Source organism: Telmatherina bonti (genome assembly GCF_933228915.1).
Source record: "Telmatherina bonti genome assembly, chromosome: 24".
Classification (NCBI taxonomy): domain Eukaryota; kingdom Metazoa; phylum Chordata; class Actinopteri; order Atheriniformes; family Telmatherinidae; genus Telmatherina; species Telmatherina bonti.
Window position 1 is genome coordinate 28,320,536 of NC_136633.1, and position 13,450 is coordinate 28,333,985.

Here is a 13,450-nt window from a genome sequence, read left to right on the forward strand (position 1 = left end):
GTGATGGAGCCTTTTCTGTTGCTGCTCCTCAGACATAGAACAGCCTTCCCCTTCACATCCGAGCAGCTCAGTCTGTCTCTGATTTTAAGTCTGTCCTTAAAACCCACTTCTTAACACTGGCATTTGGTCATACCTGAGCTTTTTCTTTGTGTATTTTAATTTGTTTTTACTTTTATTTGAGATTTTTGTTTCGTGCAGTGTTTAATTTGAAATTGTTTGTTGCTTTACTGTTCAGCACTTTGTGCAGCTGCTGCTGTAGAAATGTGCCACATAAATAAACTTGAGCTCTGAAGCTGCTAACGTTGATAGTTTAGCAGTTTTATCAAAGTTGTTAAAAGAAAAGAAAAAAAAAAGAAATATTGACCCATTATTTTGAGGCTTTTCTACTGAAAGGTTGGAGCGGAAGTTGTCGTCTGATGCGGTGCATGCGCTGTTAAACCCAGACGGCTGTTAGCTGTAGCGGCGTTAGCATTGTGCGGACTGGAAAAGCAGAGATTGGCGCTAAATTAACGCGTTGAAATGTTTCGCAGGAAGCTGACTGCTCTGGATTATCACGACCCAAACGGATTCGACTGTTCTGGTAGGAGGAAAGCCGCCATCTGAGCAGGTTGTGAGGTTTATTAATGAGCCGGCTAACGTGTGCGCACCACGTATCCCGGGTCCTGACACAGTCCGGACAGCTAACTGCCGGACTAAAAATAGCTGCTTTTTGGGATTTAGCAACGTTTGGTTAAATGGCCTGAAACATGTTTTAGAAAGACATGAGACTAACCCGGAATGTTTTTATCTAGTTTTATTGTTTGTAGCAGCTGGGCTGTTGTCACGCGCAGGGGCGCCGCCAGGAATTTTGGGTCCGATCAAAGACAATGGCACCCCACCACCTACCCACTCATCCATCTTTCCATCCACCCACCCATTCATCTAACCACCCACCCACCCATCTAACCATCCATCCCTCTGTCCACCCAACTATCCATCCATCTAACCATCTGTCCGTCCATCCACCCATCCATCCGTCCATCTACTCACCCATCTAATGATCCATCCACTCCTCCATTTAACCATTCATCCATCCATTTAACCATCCATCCATCCATCCACCCCCCCATCTAACCATCCATCCATCCACTCACCCAATTAACTGTCCATCCATCCACCCACCCACCCATCTAACCATCCATCCATCCAACCCCCCATCTAACCATCCGTCCGTCCATCTAACTATCCGTCCATCCATCCATCCACTCACCCATCTAACCATCCATCTTCCTAACTGCTTCATCCCAATTAGACCCCACTACTAGATCACAAACTTTTATATTTTTGTTTTTGCTTCAAGCTGATAAAAAAAAGCTTTTCATGTTAATAATAAAGATCTTGGGCTGTTTAACCCTTTATGAAGAATTCCGTATTTTTGATCACTTTGTTTCTTTTCATATTTCTAATTTGAATGTATTTTATTCAGTACCCTATAAAGTACGGGTGTCAGACTCCAGTGCTCGAGGGCCGGTATCCGGCTGGTTTTTGTTGTTTCCCTCCACCAAAGCAGCTGAAATCAAATGGATCCAGCAGCTTCTTGTCAACCTGTTAAGTTTTGGTCAGGTGTGTGTTGGAGCAGGGAGTCAACAAAAACCTGCCGGATACCGGCCCTCGAGGACTGGAGTTTGACACCTGTGCTATAAAGGGTTAAATCACAGTGCAAACATCTAACTAGGTTATTTTGATATAAATGTTTATCAGTTTATATTACTGCTATATTTTATTACAAGTATTTATTATTTTTAATGAAGGTTTATTGGTTTTCTTACATAGTTTTTGGGCCCCTATGGAGTCATGGGGCCCTTAGATCTTCCCAACCCCCCCCCCCCCCCCCCCCCCATGTGGCGCCTCTGATCCTGTGCTCTCTGTGCTCAGATGAAACACAGTTCAGAAACTGCATCGTGTGGCTGGAAGACCAGAAGATCCGGCATTATAAGATCGAGGACCGAGGCAACCTGAGGAACATCCCCAGCTCGGACTGGCCCTCCGCCTACCAGAAGGTCAGACGGATGGCTTCTGTCCAACTCGCAGCAGGACGTCTGACTCTGTCTTGTCTCTGTTTCTGCAGTACCTGCAGGATCTGAACTGTCCGTTTGGAGTCCAGGAGAGGCGCGAGGCTGCAGACTGGTTACTGGGTCTGGCTGTGCGCTATGAGTATGGAGATAATGGTAAAAACCCAGTTGAAGTGCTGGTGATGAGCAGCAGATGGCGCTATGACTGCAGGAATCATGTCTGAGGCTCAACCAGCTGCTTTTTAATCATGAAAAGGTTAAAAGGTTATTTACAGCAGATTGTTTTGTGTTTTTACCTTCAGTGGAAAAGTATAAGAACTGCCAGCCGCTGGCAGCTTCTGGAAACAGCGACAAGTCTGTCGACCCGCTCGTCAACCTGGACAGTAAGAACCAACTTCTGCTCTTCTTTATCTTTTACTTTTTCATTTAAAAATTATGGTTATTTTTATGTTTTTTCAGTTTTGTCATTTTTATTTTTTATTTGATAAAAAAAAAAATCTGAAAATGTTAGTTTATTTTATTTTAATTCCAGTTCATTTAGTCTTAATTTTTCATTTTTAAAATAATTTTTTATTTTCCTTTTAAATCAAATGTTAAAATTGAGTTTTTTTTATCTTTTTAGTTTGTCATTTTTATATTTTATCTTATAACTTTTTATTTGATTTGTCACTTTATACACAGAATAAAATAATCTGAAGTAATTTGATGACATCATGATTTATCGATCTTTTTCCACGTTAAACGTTTTATAATCGCTGCTGTAAAATGTTTTTTTTCCTTTTCTTGCAGGTAATTCTCCGGACTTCAAAGCGGGAGTTACAGCTCTGGCCAACATCCTGAAGATACAGCGGCATGACGATTACCTGGTCATGCTCAAGGTGAGCTTCCATCTCCTGAACTCCAGGTGAACCTCAGAAAACGACGTAACTTCAGGAATAATGAAGTAGGAAGACGCGACTGGGACCGCTTTCCCTGCTGGAGAGCTGCATCTGCAGCAGGGAAACCTCTAAAACCTGCAGGACCGAGGATCCCTGGTTTAGAGTTAGACGCCATCACACTAAGTTTGCCTGTTGTCACGGTGACGTTGCAGGCCATCCGGATCCTGATCCAGGAGAGACTTTCTCCAGAAGCCGTCGCTAAATCCAGCCAGAACCAAGAGGTGAGTCAGAACTGTTCCTCCAACGTGAAGTTCTGCAAACACACAACTCCGTGGTGTGTTTTCTCTCTGCAGGGGGTCCCGGTCACCTTGGACAAACACATCTTGGGTTTCGACACTGGAGGTGAGCGCTCGTGATATTAGAAGGAATCCCTGTATGTTTGGGACGTCGTGCAGATCTTCCCTCCTCTTCTCGCCTCCAGACGCCACCCTGAACGAAGCGGCTCAGATCCTGCGACTGCTGCACATCGAGGAGCTGAGGGAGCTGCAGACCAAGATCAACGAGGCCATCGTCGCCGTTCAGGCCATCATCGCCGACCCCAAGACGGACCACCGGCTGGGCAAGGTCGGCAGATGAGACGGGGAGGAGGAGACGGACTGAACCACGGGAGACTTTTAGTTCTCAAAGAAAAGGCCTTTTTTCTGTCGTTGGGACGAGTTGCATGAGAAGAAGCAGTTTTTTTACAGGACGGTGAATCATTTCAACCGCCTGAAACTCCCGGGATTTCCAGCCGAAAGGCTGCTTTTGTTTTAGTTTGGACATTTTCTGTTCCTGCTGGTGGAATAAACGATTATTTCAGATTTCCATGAATGCAACGACATCAAGCCTCCAAACGTCAAGTATCAAATCACATTTTATTGATATAAATATCACATCTCATTAACATAACAAAGTGAAATGTAGTAAAAATACTTTGCAGTAACAGATTCATGTAAGAACGTCGCAAGTCGGCGTTAAAGACGTTTAATCTGGTCCGATCCTTGCTAAGATTCTGCTGCAACGCCACAAAGAAGAGTTAAAAACCACGTTTTAAGAGTGAAATGTTACCTAACACAAAAATAAAAGCCCCTGATGTTCAGTTTTGTAGCAGAACGTTATGAAAAACTCACATTTTAACGTCTTAGTTTAGTTTTTTTGTAGCTTTAAATGGTAAAAAAATAAAACGAAACACACAAAGTATAAAAAATACAGTAAAAATGAGGTATAAAACAAATTTACATAACATTTACTTTGGGTTATATCCTCGGGACAGTGGCTGGTCTGGCGTCTGGGGGGGTCTCCCTGGGGTGGTCCTGGACCTGCGTTGCACCCCTGCGGCTGGCGGCCCGTTAGAGGCTCCCTGTGAACGCAGATAAAAGAAACTCCGTGATGGAACGAACTAAACGCCCCTCTTCACACGTCGGACAACAACACCTTTTAAGCCTCTTAGAGCCGACTCCCGAAGCCCAAAGCTGTGCTTTAGATCCGTCATCACGGCCAGAATTACAGCGTGTCTGAAGCCGGCGACGTGACTTTCCAGCTCCGCTGATGGCCGTCATCCTCACACAGATGTGTGACATCTGCTGCCGTGCTACTTTGAGGATTATCGTGTGTTTTAGGGGCTGTGTTGGACTTTGAAGACGTTTAACGCCAGGCTTTGAAAGGACATCAAACGTGACCCAAAACACAGGTAGAGGGTCACCGACAGCTGTGTAATCACTGCTCTTTGCTCTCACACACACAGCTGTCATCGCTCGGCTTCATGGATGAAGCCAGCTGAGTCAGGACAACTTCCGGGACCATGAAACATAAACTTTGGCTCCTGCAGACATGAAACGTTTCTGCTGTGATGAAGTCATCAACGCTGCCTGGACTCCTCTGTCTGCTCGGATCTTTAGCCTGTCTTTGTTTCTGGAATATTTATCTCCACCCAGAGGTGCGTTAATCTTTTCTCCTGGACTGATGATGGGAGAGTTCGACTTCCAGAATCTGGACTGTCTCCCGTTACCTGAACCACACTCCACACACCATGAATCCTGGTGTTGTCGTCTTCATCTGCATCCCATCTCTTCTCTGAGATCTCTCCAGCCAGTAAAAGTCATCTCAAGTCATCTCTGGTCTTTGCACTGACCCTTCCTCTCTTTCCTTTCATTCTCACATGATGTCCTTTTAGGTTTCTTTGTTAAATCAACACTAGTGCGCGTTTGTTGATATCCAGTTGCTAGCGGACCCGGCGGTCTGGATTTATCAGATCCTTGTGGTCTGGGCAGATTAGATTTCTATGAGAACTTGGACCAAACTCTTCTCAACCCTGTGAGTAATTCCTCCTGTCCAGAACCGCCTGTCGCCTCACACATGTATATTTGGTTGTGTTCACCTGTGACACCATGCGCTGAACCCACAATGCACTTTGTTTTGTAATCCACTTCCTGGATTTGGTTTCCTTCAAAAGATCAAAACATGCTTTCACACAAGCAGCAACTTCCAGCGGTTAAAACTGCAGTTCCCCCTTCATCCACTAGGGGCTGCAAAACAGAGCAAATCCCCATAGACTCCCATGTTAAAAAGACCAACTTCACAGCAGAAATAAACATGTTTACAGCAGAAATAAACATGTTTACAGCAAAAATAAACATGTTTACAGCAGGAATAAACATGTTTACAGCCTGGTACAAAAATCCATTTTAGGTTTAATAGGTCAGGTTTACCTGCATGACAACTGTGGGGGGAGTTTTTTTCTAACTCACCCGTTTAAAAGTAATTTAATCCCAAAGTTCAGCATATTTAGGGGCGTGTCCCTTTGATTGACAGGTACCTGATCTCCCGCTTCAAGTCAGAAGAACGTAGAACAACCGTGGTTTTTAGCCGGTTAACAACGTGACTTAGCTTTAGCCCGCTTACCTCCGTTAGCTTGTTAGCTCCTGTTATCTCCGGGTTAGCTTTTTGCTACAGAAAGCTCGGAGTTCACTCGATGTCAATCATCCACCATGAAGCTCACAGCCCCCCCTCTTGGCTCCGCCTCTTTGCCCATATTTGTATTTTCCGGGAGAGACGACATGCGTGACGCTGCCAAGATGGTGATGGTAGGAACCGCCCATCGAGCTTCAATTCAGCTCTTCAGAAACCTACGGGTGACGTCACAGAGGTTCCGCCCATCTTTAGATGCAATCTGAAGCTGGACGAGTCAGTTCTTTTTATCTGAACTAGAATTAATTTGCGAGTGCCCACAGAGCACCAAACAAATTGAATTTCTGAGCAAATGGACTCCGATTCAGATCAAAAGTCCACCTTGTCGGCGCCCGACATGTCGCCTGTATAAGCAGCAAACTCCTTTAGCCTCTGAGAACGTGAAGAAAACCCAGACTGATGGAGCTGACGTCAAGGTTCATGAAGCCATCATACAACGTACGCGCTACACCGTGACTTTGACATATCTTACCCACTAATAAATATATATTTATGCATAAATTGACAATTTGTCAAATATGTGTGAGGCAGTGTGAGTTTAGCTTAGTGTGTGTGCTAGTGCGAGCTCTCTAGGGTACTGCATGCAGAATAAATTTAAAGGTTTTTCTGTTTAATTTGGGTCAAAAATACATCGGCATGGTCGTGAAACGTTGCACCAGAACAGTTGTCCTTCAGGTGTTTAGCCAACTTTCACAAAACAAGAGCTTTCTGGGGGTTCTTTAGATCTCACCTGGTAGACAGTGGGTGGTTGCTATGGCAATGCCATACAGATGAGAGCGCTGGTCGGGCAGGTATTCATCAGTGAACTTGTTGCTCTCTTTGCTTACTACGATTACTCCGTCCCTGTTAAACAGAAGGCAGAAAAAGCCACTGAGGCTGCATGCTAACAAGTTGGATAAAAAACAAATCAGTAACGGATAAAAAGAAGAATGGATCCTAAGAAGCAGGGAGAAGAGAGATGATGCTACCTCCTCCAGTCAGTGTAGTAGAAGTGGTTTCTGTAGTAGACCATGCTGAATGGGTAGTTGAGGCTGGGGTGGATCACTCTGCGGCCAGAACCATTCGGAGATATACACTCTAAACGCTTTGTACCTGAAAACACAAACATGTTTACACTTTTCCCTCATTTCTGCTACTATCTACCTGCTGTCCTCACTGCAGCACCTCCACCTCAGCTGCATCCCAAACGTCTTCTTGGCTTTATTCCAGCCATAGAGGATCATTATTTTCCTGCTTTTCTCATCACTTGTTGATCTTTGGCTGCTCCTGATTGGACGTTACCGTCAGTTTAAGCTCTCTGATTGGTGGAAAGTCTGACAGGAAGTGTCTTCATCATCATGTCCAGGTGAAAATAGAGGTCTCTTAGCAACATGGTAGTGATGGTGATGAATAATGGTGGATTCACCATCTAGAGTCTCTGAATAAACACTACATGTTGTGTCTGGATTGTAAATCTGAACAAGTTAGAAATGCTGGAAAACTTCTGGGGATCACCTGAAGGGTCCCTAAACATTACACGCTACTATTCCTGAGACACTGACGATGAGGGGTATCGCTGATGATCTAGTAGAGTTATAAGGGTCCTAAAGTCATGACCAAGAACCACAAAAATATTTCAGTAATTGGACAAAGAAATGTCCTTTTTGTTTTTCTTTTCCTTCAGTTTTCTTTCTCCGGGGGTCAAAGAGCTGATTTCTCCAGATACAAACCCCACATTGAATCTCTCCCTGGTGTACCCCTGTCAACCTTTGGCCAGAATCAAATTCCTCCCAAAGCTTCTTTTTGTCCTGAAAGTCTTGAAACTCATTGGCTGCGATAGACGTCTTTAACGTCTTCTGAGCTTTTGTGGTTTCTGTGTGCCGATTTAGCCGAGCACATGTCAAACATGCCCTCGAGCGCGCCCCCAACATGTTCTGAATGCATTTTGAGTGTGCACCTAGAAGACACCCCAATGCACACATCCGGCCAAATCGGCCCCCCACATTACGCTGTGCTGATAAATGCACCAAAATGCACCGAAATACACGTTGCTCTGTGTTGCAACAATGCTTGGCAGACCATGAGTTGAAGGGATCCTGGCCATAACCAGCTTGTTTACAGCTTGGTTCGGTTTGTTCATGGCATCTTCTTCTACAGCAGCTGGTTATTACGTTGGAGATATAATCTGGACAATATCGACAAATGAATGATCAGGAGGTTCCTATTTGCTCTGAGTGTTGGTGGCATTGATTGAGCCACTGTTGGTACAATCAGACAAGTTTTTTTTAAAGGTAATATGTGCAGCCAGTTATTAAAACCCGCTGGAAGTCCACTGGTAAGCAGCAGTGGATGGACATCAGTGTAAACTCCATGATATTGTATTTACCTGCATCGGCCCAGCAGACTTGTTCAGAAGAGGAGTCGTATGTTAAAGCGTTGGGCAAACCGATCCCATCCGAGACAACCACTCTGCGGTTCTGACCGTCCACAGACGAAGTCTCGATCTTGGGAGCCTCTCTGTTCCAGTCCGTCCAGTACAGAGACCTGCAGGGAGATGCGTTAGATTTGCATCAAGTCAAGTGGTTCTCATAGCTGGGTCAGGTAAGTTTGTTCTGTAACCAAGCGTCTGATCGGAAAAGCTAAATGAGCTACAGTCATTTCCAGTCTTACTGGAAGTTCAGAGTGACTTTTAACTATTTCTGTCCCCATTTAAAACCAATGAATGCTCGACGCTGAAGACGCCTATGCAAACAGTCTCGCCCATCCCCACCATTGGTTACGTACATAATTTGGTCCAATTTGAAATGACTAAGCTGTCCGTTACTTGACGTAGAAAACAGAGCAATACCACCGGCAAACACGGAGGGCAGTGTTGAGTTGTACGGCTGACACACGACCGGCAAACGGAAAAAAACCAAAGAAGAAGAGAAACAGGAAGAACCCGCCAAATAACAAGGACCTGAAGAAGAGACAGAAAAAATTTGAGAACAGCAAAAGACTTCTCTCCCTTTATCTCTTTCCCTTTTCTTATGAGGTGTTTCTTCTCCTTTCTCTTTCTGTCTTTTGTCTGTCCTCTCTGGTCCAGCAGTACAAACTCTACAATTCAAACAACAATACAAAATAAACATAGAAATAAAATAAAAAATCAGAAAGTCAAGGGGATCATTATATCTATAAAGCTTCCCTTGGCAGAGAAAATTTGCTCAGCAGAACATCCAGACCATCATTCTGCTTGCCTAAATGCTGGACAAGACAAAAAAAAAAAAAAAAGACTTCGGCCCAGTTTTCCCACTTCCACCATTGTGCTTCTAGATTTCGCATTCGCGTCAAAGTTCCTGCATCGATGTAGACTTCACTGAAGCATATTACCCACAGTTCATTGCTGTATGTGATGTTTTGAACCAAGAAGGTGGAAAAATTGCTGTGGTTGGAGACCGAGCTCCTGTGCCGGAGGTGAAAACATGACAAAAAATATGCGGAAGTGCCAAAAAAACTGCAGTTCCCCCTTCATCCACCAGGGGCTCCTAAACATGTTTACAGCCTGGTGCAAAATCCATTTTAGGTTTAATAGGTCAGGTTTACCTTCATGACAATTGTGGGGGGAGTGAATTTTTTTCTAACTCGCCAGTTAAAAGTAATTTAATCTCGAAGTTTAGCATATTTAGGGGCGTGTCCTATTGATTGACAGGTACCAGATCTCCCACTTCAAGAAGGAGGAAAGTAGAACAACCGCGGTTTTTAGCCGGATAACGATGTGACTTAGCTTTAGCATGCTTACTTCCATTAGCTGGTTAGCTCCTGTTAGCGCCAGTTAGCTTGATTAGCTCTTAGCTACAGGCAGGTTGTAGTTCGCTCGATGTCAATCATCCACCCCCACACTCACAGCCCCCCTTTCAGCTCCACCTCTTTGCCCATATTTGTATTTCCTGGAAGCGACAACACGTGTGATGCTGCCAAGATGGTGCTGTCAGCCCATTTACTTTTTACTATAAGTGTGTCTCTGATCACAGTACATATTATATAGATATACTGCAATTGTCGAACACGCTGCTTTTATTGTGAAGCAAGCGGAAGCCCATTTGCGATTTCCAAATTTTCTTTTAATACGAGGCCCACAGCGTTCTCAGGTGAGAAGAGCTGTGCTTTGCCAGCTAAGGCTTCAAGTCGTGTAAGTGTCTTCCTTTTTAATCTTTTGCACACTAAGATTAATCCGAATTTAACTTAAAATGTACACTATGTGTTTTTCATAGGGGACCTACGTGTGTTTGCATATTTGTTCCATGAAAACGTGAAAAAAGAATAAAATAAAGACAAAGAAGGAAGTTGCTGGACTACTGTTCATTATAAGGGTGCAACAATGGCGATGGTAGGAACCGTCCAATGAGCTTCAAGAAACCTACAAGTGATGTCACGAAGGCTCCGCCCATCTTTTATCGACGGTCTATGGTCTGAACACAGGAGCGAATGCTGAACTCAGCACTGCCCCCTTGTGGATGAACTGAAAATATAAAAGTCGCATGGAAGTATGAAAATGGCGACACATGATAACATTTGAAAAGGACGTCGATGTTTACATACATGTGGAGCAGAAATGGGTCTTTATGACATTTTATATGACAGGAAGTTAAAAAGATCATTTGCACTGATCGGGTATGAAACAGCGTATAAAAAGCCTCCTTTGCCACAGGAGTGCGTTACGTATGCATAAGGTACAAAGATAAACTATAAAGTGGCTTTGGGAGATGATGCAACCTGAGATGCTCATCTTTGCTTTGCAGCAAAAAGAGCTGAATTTCTATCACAGTTTTTTTGCAAAATAAAAGTGAGGAAGCCGTTTTTGAGGACTAGATTTTACGAGAATATCGAGTGACATTTTTGTGCAGCGCAAGCTAAGTCTTGTCATTAGCTGCATTTCATTACTGTTTATGGATTTAAAAAAAAGCTCTATTTCCAACATTTTGACAAAGTAAAATTGCAGTTTGTATTTAATACTTGCCAGATGATATTTTACAGAATTCCGTCTTATGTCGGGTCGGGTTGTTTCCACGGCTTTTCGTAGCCCTTCTCCCTCATTTCTCTGATTACCTCCGCCAAGGAGGTTGTTTTTACCGGCATTTATCTGTCTTTTCATAACTTTTTAAGTTATGAACGGATTGTCATGAAATTTACAGGAGTTGTTGTAATGGTGAAAAGGTAAAGGTGGTTTATTTTGGTGGTGATCCGGATCACCGTTTGGATCCAGGAACTGTGGCGCCTGGCGGAGGTTTGGACGCTCAGAGTGCTTTTCTACTTCCTTGTGAAATCGGCATTTCGCTGTTGTGTGCTATCAGGATAGAAATAACATTTTGCTCTTTCATTATTTGTAAAAAAAAAAACAAAAACCAGAGCTCATGGTCAAACCAGAGCTGAGTTCATGGTCAGGTTAGTCATGCGACCTTTGACCAGTGCTCTGTTGCAGGTCGTTTTCCATCTGCGTACATCGGAACGTCTCCAACCAACAGACCCGTTTCCACCGGGAATCAAACCATCCTCCGTTTGTCCAAATAGAATAAATCTGCTGGGCGGCACGGTGACGCAGCTGTCACACACATCCACGCTGCATTTCATCCCGAGACGTTCGCGCTCTGTCTGGGAGTAACACACACCACATGCACCATGTGCAGAAGAACTTGCTGAGGGGTTGGAGCAGCAGATGTTTGTCGGGGTTGTACATGTCCCCGGCTGACGCAGTAATTACCTTCACAACTCGCTTTCCAACAAGAACACACACATTTTGGCTGAAAGTCAGAAAATCAACATAAAACTTTGAAACCAGCAACATAAAACACACATTTTGAGACTTTATGATCTGAGTTATTACTCTAATGTATGAATAAGTCACATTATAACTCTTTTTATGTAGAAGCTGAAGCTTTTAATCCCAGTCAGCACACACACACACACACACACACGATGTTTCCACCTCAGCTGTCAGACTAGGAGGCTAAAATGGTGTAAAATGAATATATCAATAGCAGCATAATCTGCTACTATTTCCCTTTTTCCTCACAAAACTCAGCTGATTTCTGCATCCCAAACGTCTTCTTGGCTTTATTCCAGCCATAGAGGATCATTATTTTCCTGCTTTTCTCATCACTTGTTGATCTTTGGCTGCTCCTGATTGGACGTTACCGTCAGTTTAAGCTCTCTGATTGGTGGAAAGTCTGACAGGAAGTGTCTTCATCATCATGTCTGAGGATTCCCAACAACATAGTAGTGATGGTGACCATAGAGGCTGACACTAAACACTACATGTTGTGTCTGGATTGTAAACCTCCTGGACGGGGTAGAAACTCTGGAAAACCTCCGTAGACCAGCTGGAGGGTCACATGACCGTCCCAGTTCCACGCTGCTGGTCCTGCTGACAGTAAGTTCCATGTTTTAAGGGTTAATACACGCAGACTTGCGTAACTGTTGATGTGGTTAGCTGGAGTGATGAAAAGCAGATGCTGAAGCGGAGGATTAACAGCGTTTGACTTTCTTGGCACTAAAAACTCACCTCTATGAAACATGCCTTGCTAAAAGGGACGCTCCACCCTCCAACCCAACCAAGACCGGATTGCATTACGGCCTCGAGCCGGGTCTCCAGACTCAACAAGCTTTTGATTTGCTCTGCACTAATTTATTAGTTTCAGACGTTGTTGACTCATAGCCTGTTGGAGGACTTGTGTTTGGTTTTACAGTTGAAAAGCATCTGTTCTGATAGAAAATCACCCAGGATGACTCATTCCGTCTCGGTGGAGCGCTTCCAGGATGTTCCACTCCACCGCGAGGAGTGTGTGTGGGCGGCTGTTTGTTTCTTCCTCAGCAGAGATGTGCACACGCCTGCTGCAGGGTCGTACAACAAGGTGAAGAAATGCTGTTTACCCAGTGGAGGAAACCACTATGATGGCCCGAGGGTTGACCAAGTCCGTGTCGAACAGCGTTCGTCTCCCAGTGCCGTCCAAGTTGGCGCTCTCGATCACGTCGGGGGATGAGTCGACCCAGAACAACAACCTGCGCTTGACGTCCACCGCCAGACCCTCTGGACTGAAGAGATCTACGGGCAACAGAGAGACCACACAGAGAACATCACACAACACCCATCACTGGGAGGCAGATACACACACACTTATATATCTATGAACTCATTCCTCACACACCCACCATCTCCTCTGGATAGGATGGTGGGACGGTTCAACTCCAGCTCCGGTCCTCTAACAGAGCCCTGGGAGCTCAAGGCTCCTACTATCATAGATAAAAGTCAGAGCCTCTGAAACGTCACCCGTAGGTTTCTGAAGACCTGAACTGAAGGCATGAGGCAGTTCATGGGATAGCTCCCATCGTCGCCGAGGTAACAGCGTCATGCTGTCAATGCTCCCACGAAACACAAACATGGGCAAAGAGAGGGAGCTGAAAGGGGAGTTGTGAGCGTGGAGGTGGATGATTAAGACTCAAACTCCAAGCTGCCTGTAGCTAAAAGCTAACCGAATCTAACGGGAGCTAACTGGCTAATGG

At 44.5% G+C, this 13,450-nt stretch overlaps 2 protein-coding genes across 4 annotated transcripts in view; one reads left to right on the forward strand and one right to left on the reverse strand.

Moving 5' to 3' along the window:
* The first annotated feature begins 440 nt into the window (after nucleotides 1–440).
* Nucleotides 441–3,791, forward strand: rtraf (RNA transcription, translation and transport factor). Its single transcript, XM_079263886.1, has 8 exons — nucleotides 441–580; nucleotides 1,915–2,039; nucleotides 2,108–2,207; nucleotides 2,354–2,434; nucleotides 2,841–2,929; nucleotides 3,142–3,210; nucleotides 3,283–3,331; nucleotides 3,411–3,791. The coding sequence occupies exons 1-8, from the start codon at nucleotides 520–522 to the stop codon at nucleotides 3,563–3,565; spliced, it is 729 nt and encodes a 242-aa protein (XP_079120012.1). The 5' UTR covers nucleotides 441–519; the 3' UTR covers nucleotides 3,566–3,791.
* Nucleotides 3,792–3,899: 108 nt separating this feature from the next.
* nid2a (nidogen 2a (osteonidogen)) overlaps nucleotides 3,900–13,450 on the reverse strand; it is a 94,815-nt gene continuing 85,264 nt past the window's right edge. For all 3 annotated transcript variants that reach the window (XM_079263883.1, XM_079263884.1, XM_079263882.1), the window contains 5 exons: nucleotides 12,821–12,992; nucleotides 8,301–8,458; nucleotides 6,904–7,027; nucleotides 6,666–6,778; nucleotides 3,900–4,328 (listed from right to left, as the gene is read on the reverse strand). In XM_079263883.1, coding sequence (XP_079120009.1) covers nucleotides 4,318–4,328; nucleotides 6,666–6,778; nucleotides 6,904–7,027; nucleotides 8,301–8,458; nucleotides 12,821–12,992 — 578 coding nt within the window. In that variant the 3' untranslated portion in view covers nucleotides 3,900–4,317. The remainder of the gene's footprint in view (nucleotides 4,329–6,665; nucleotides 6,779–6,903; nucleotides 7,028–8,300; nucleotides 8,459–12,820; nucleotides 12,993–13,450) is intronic.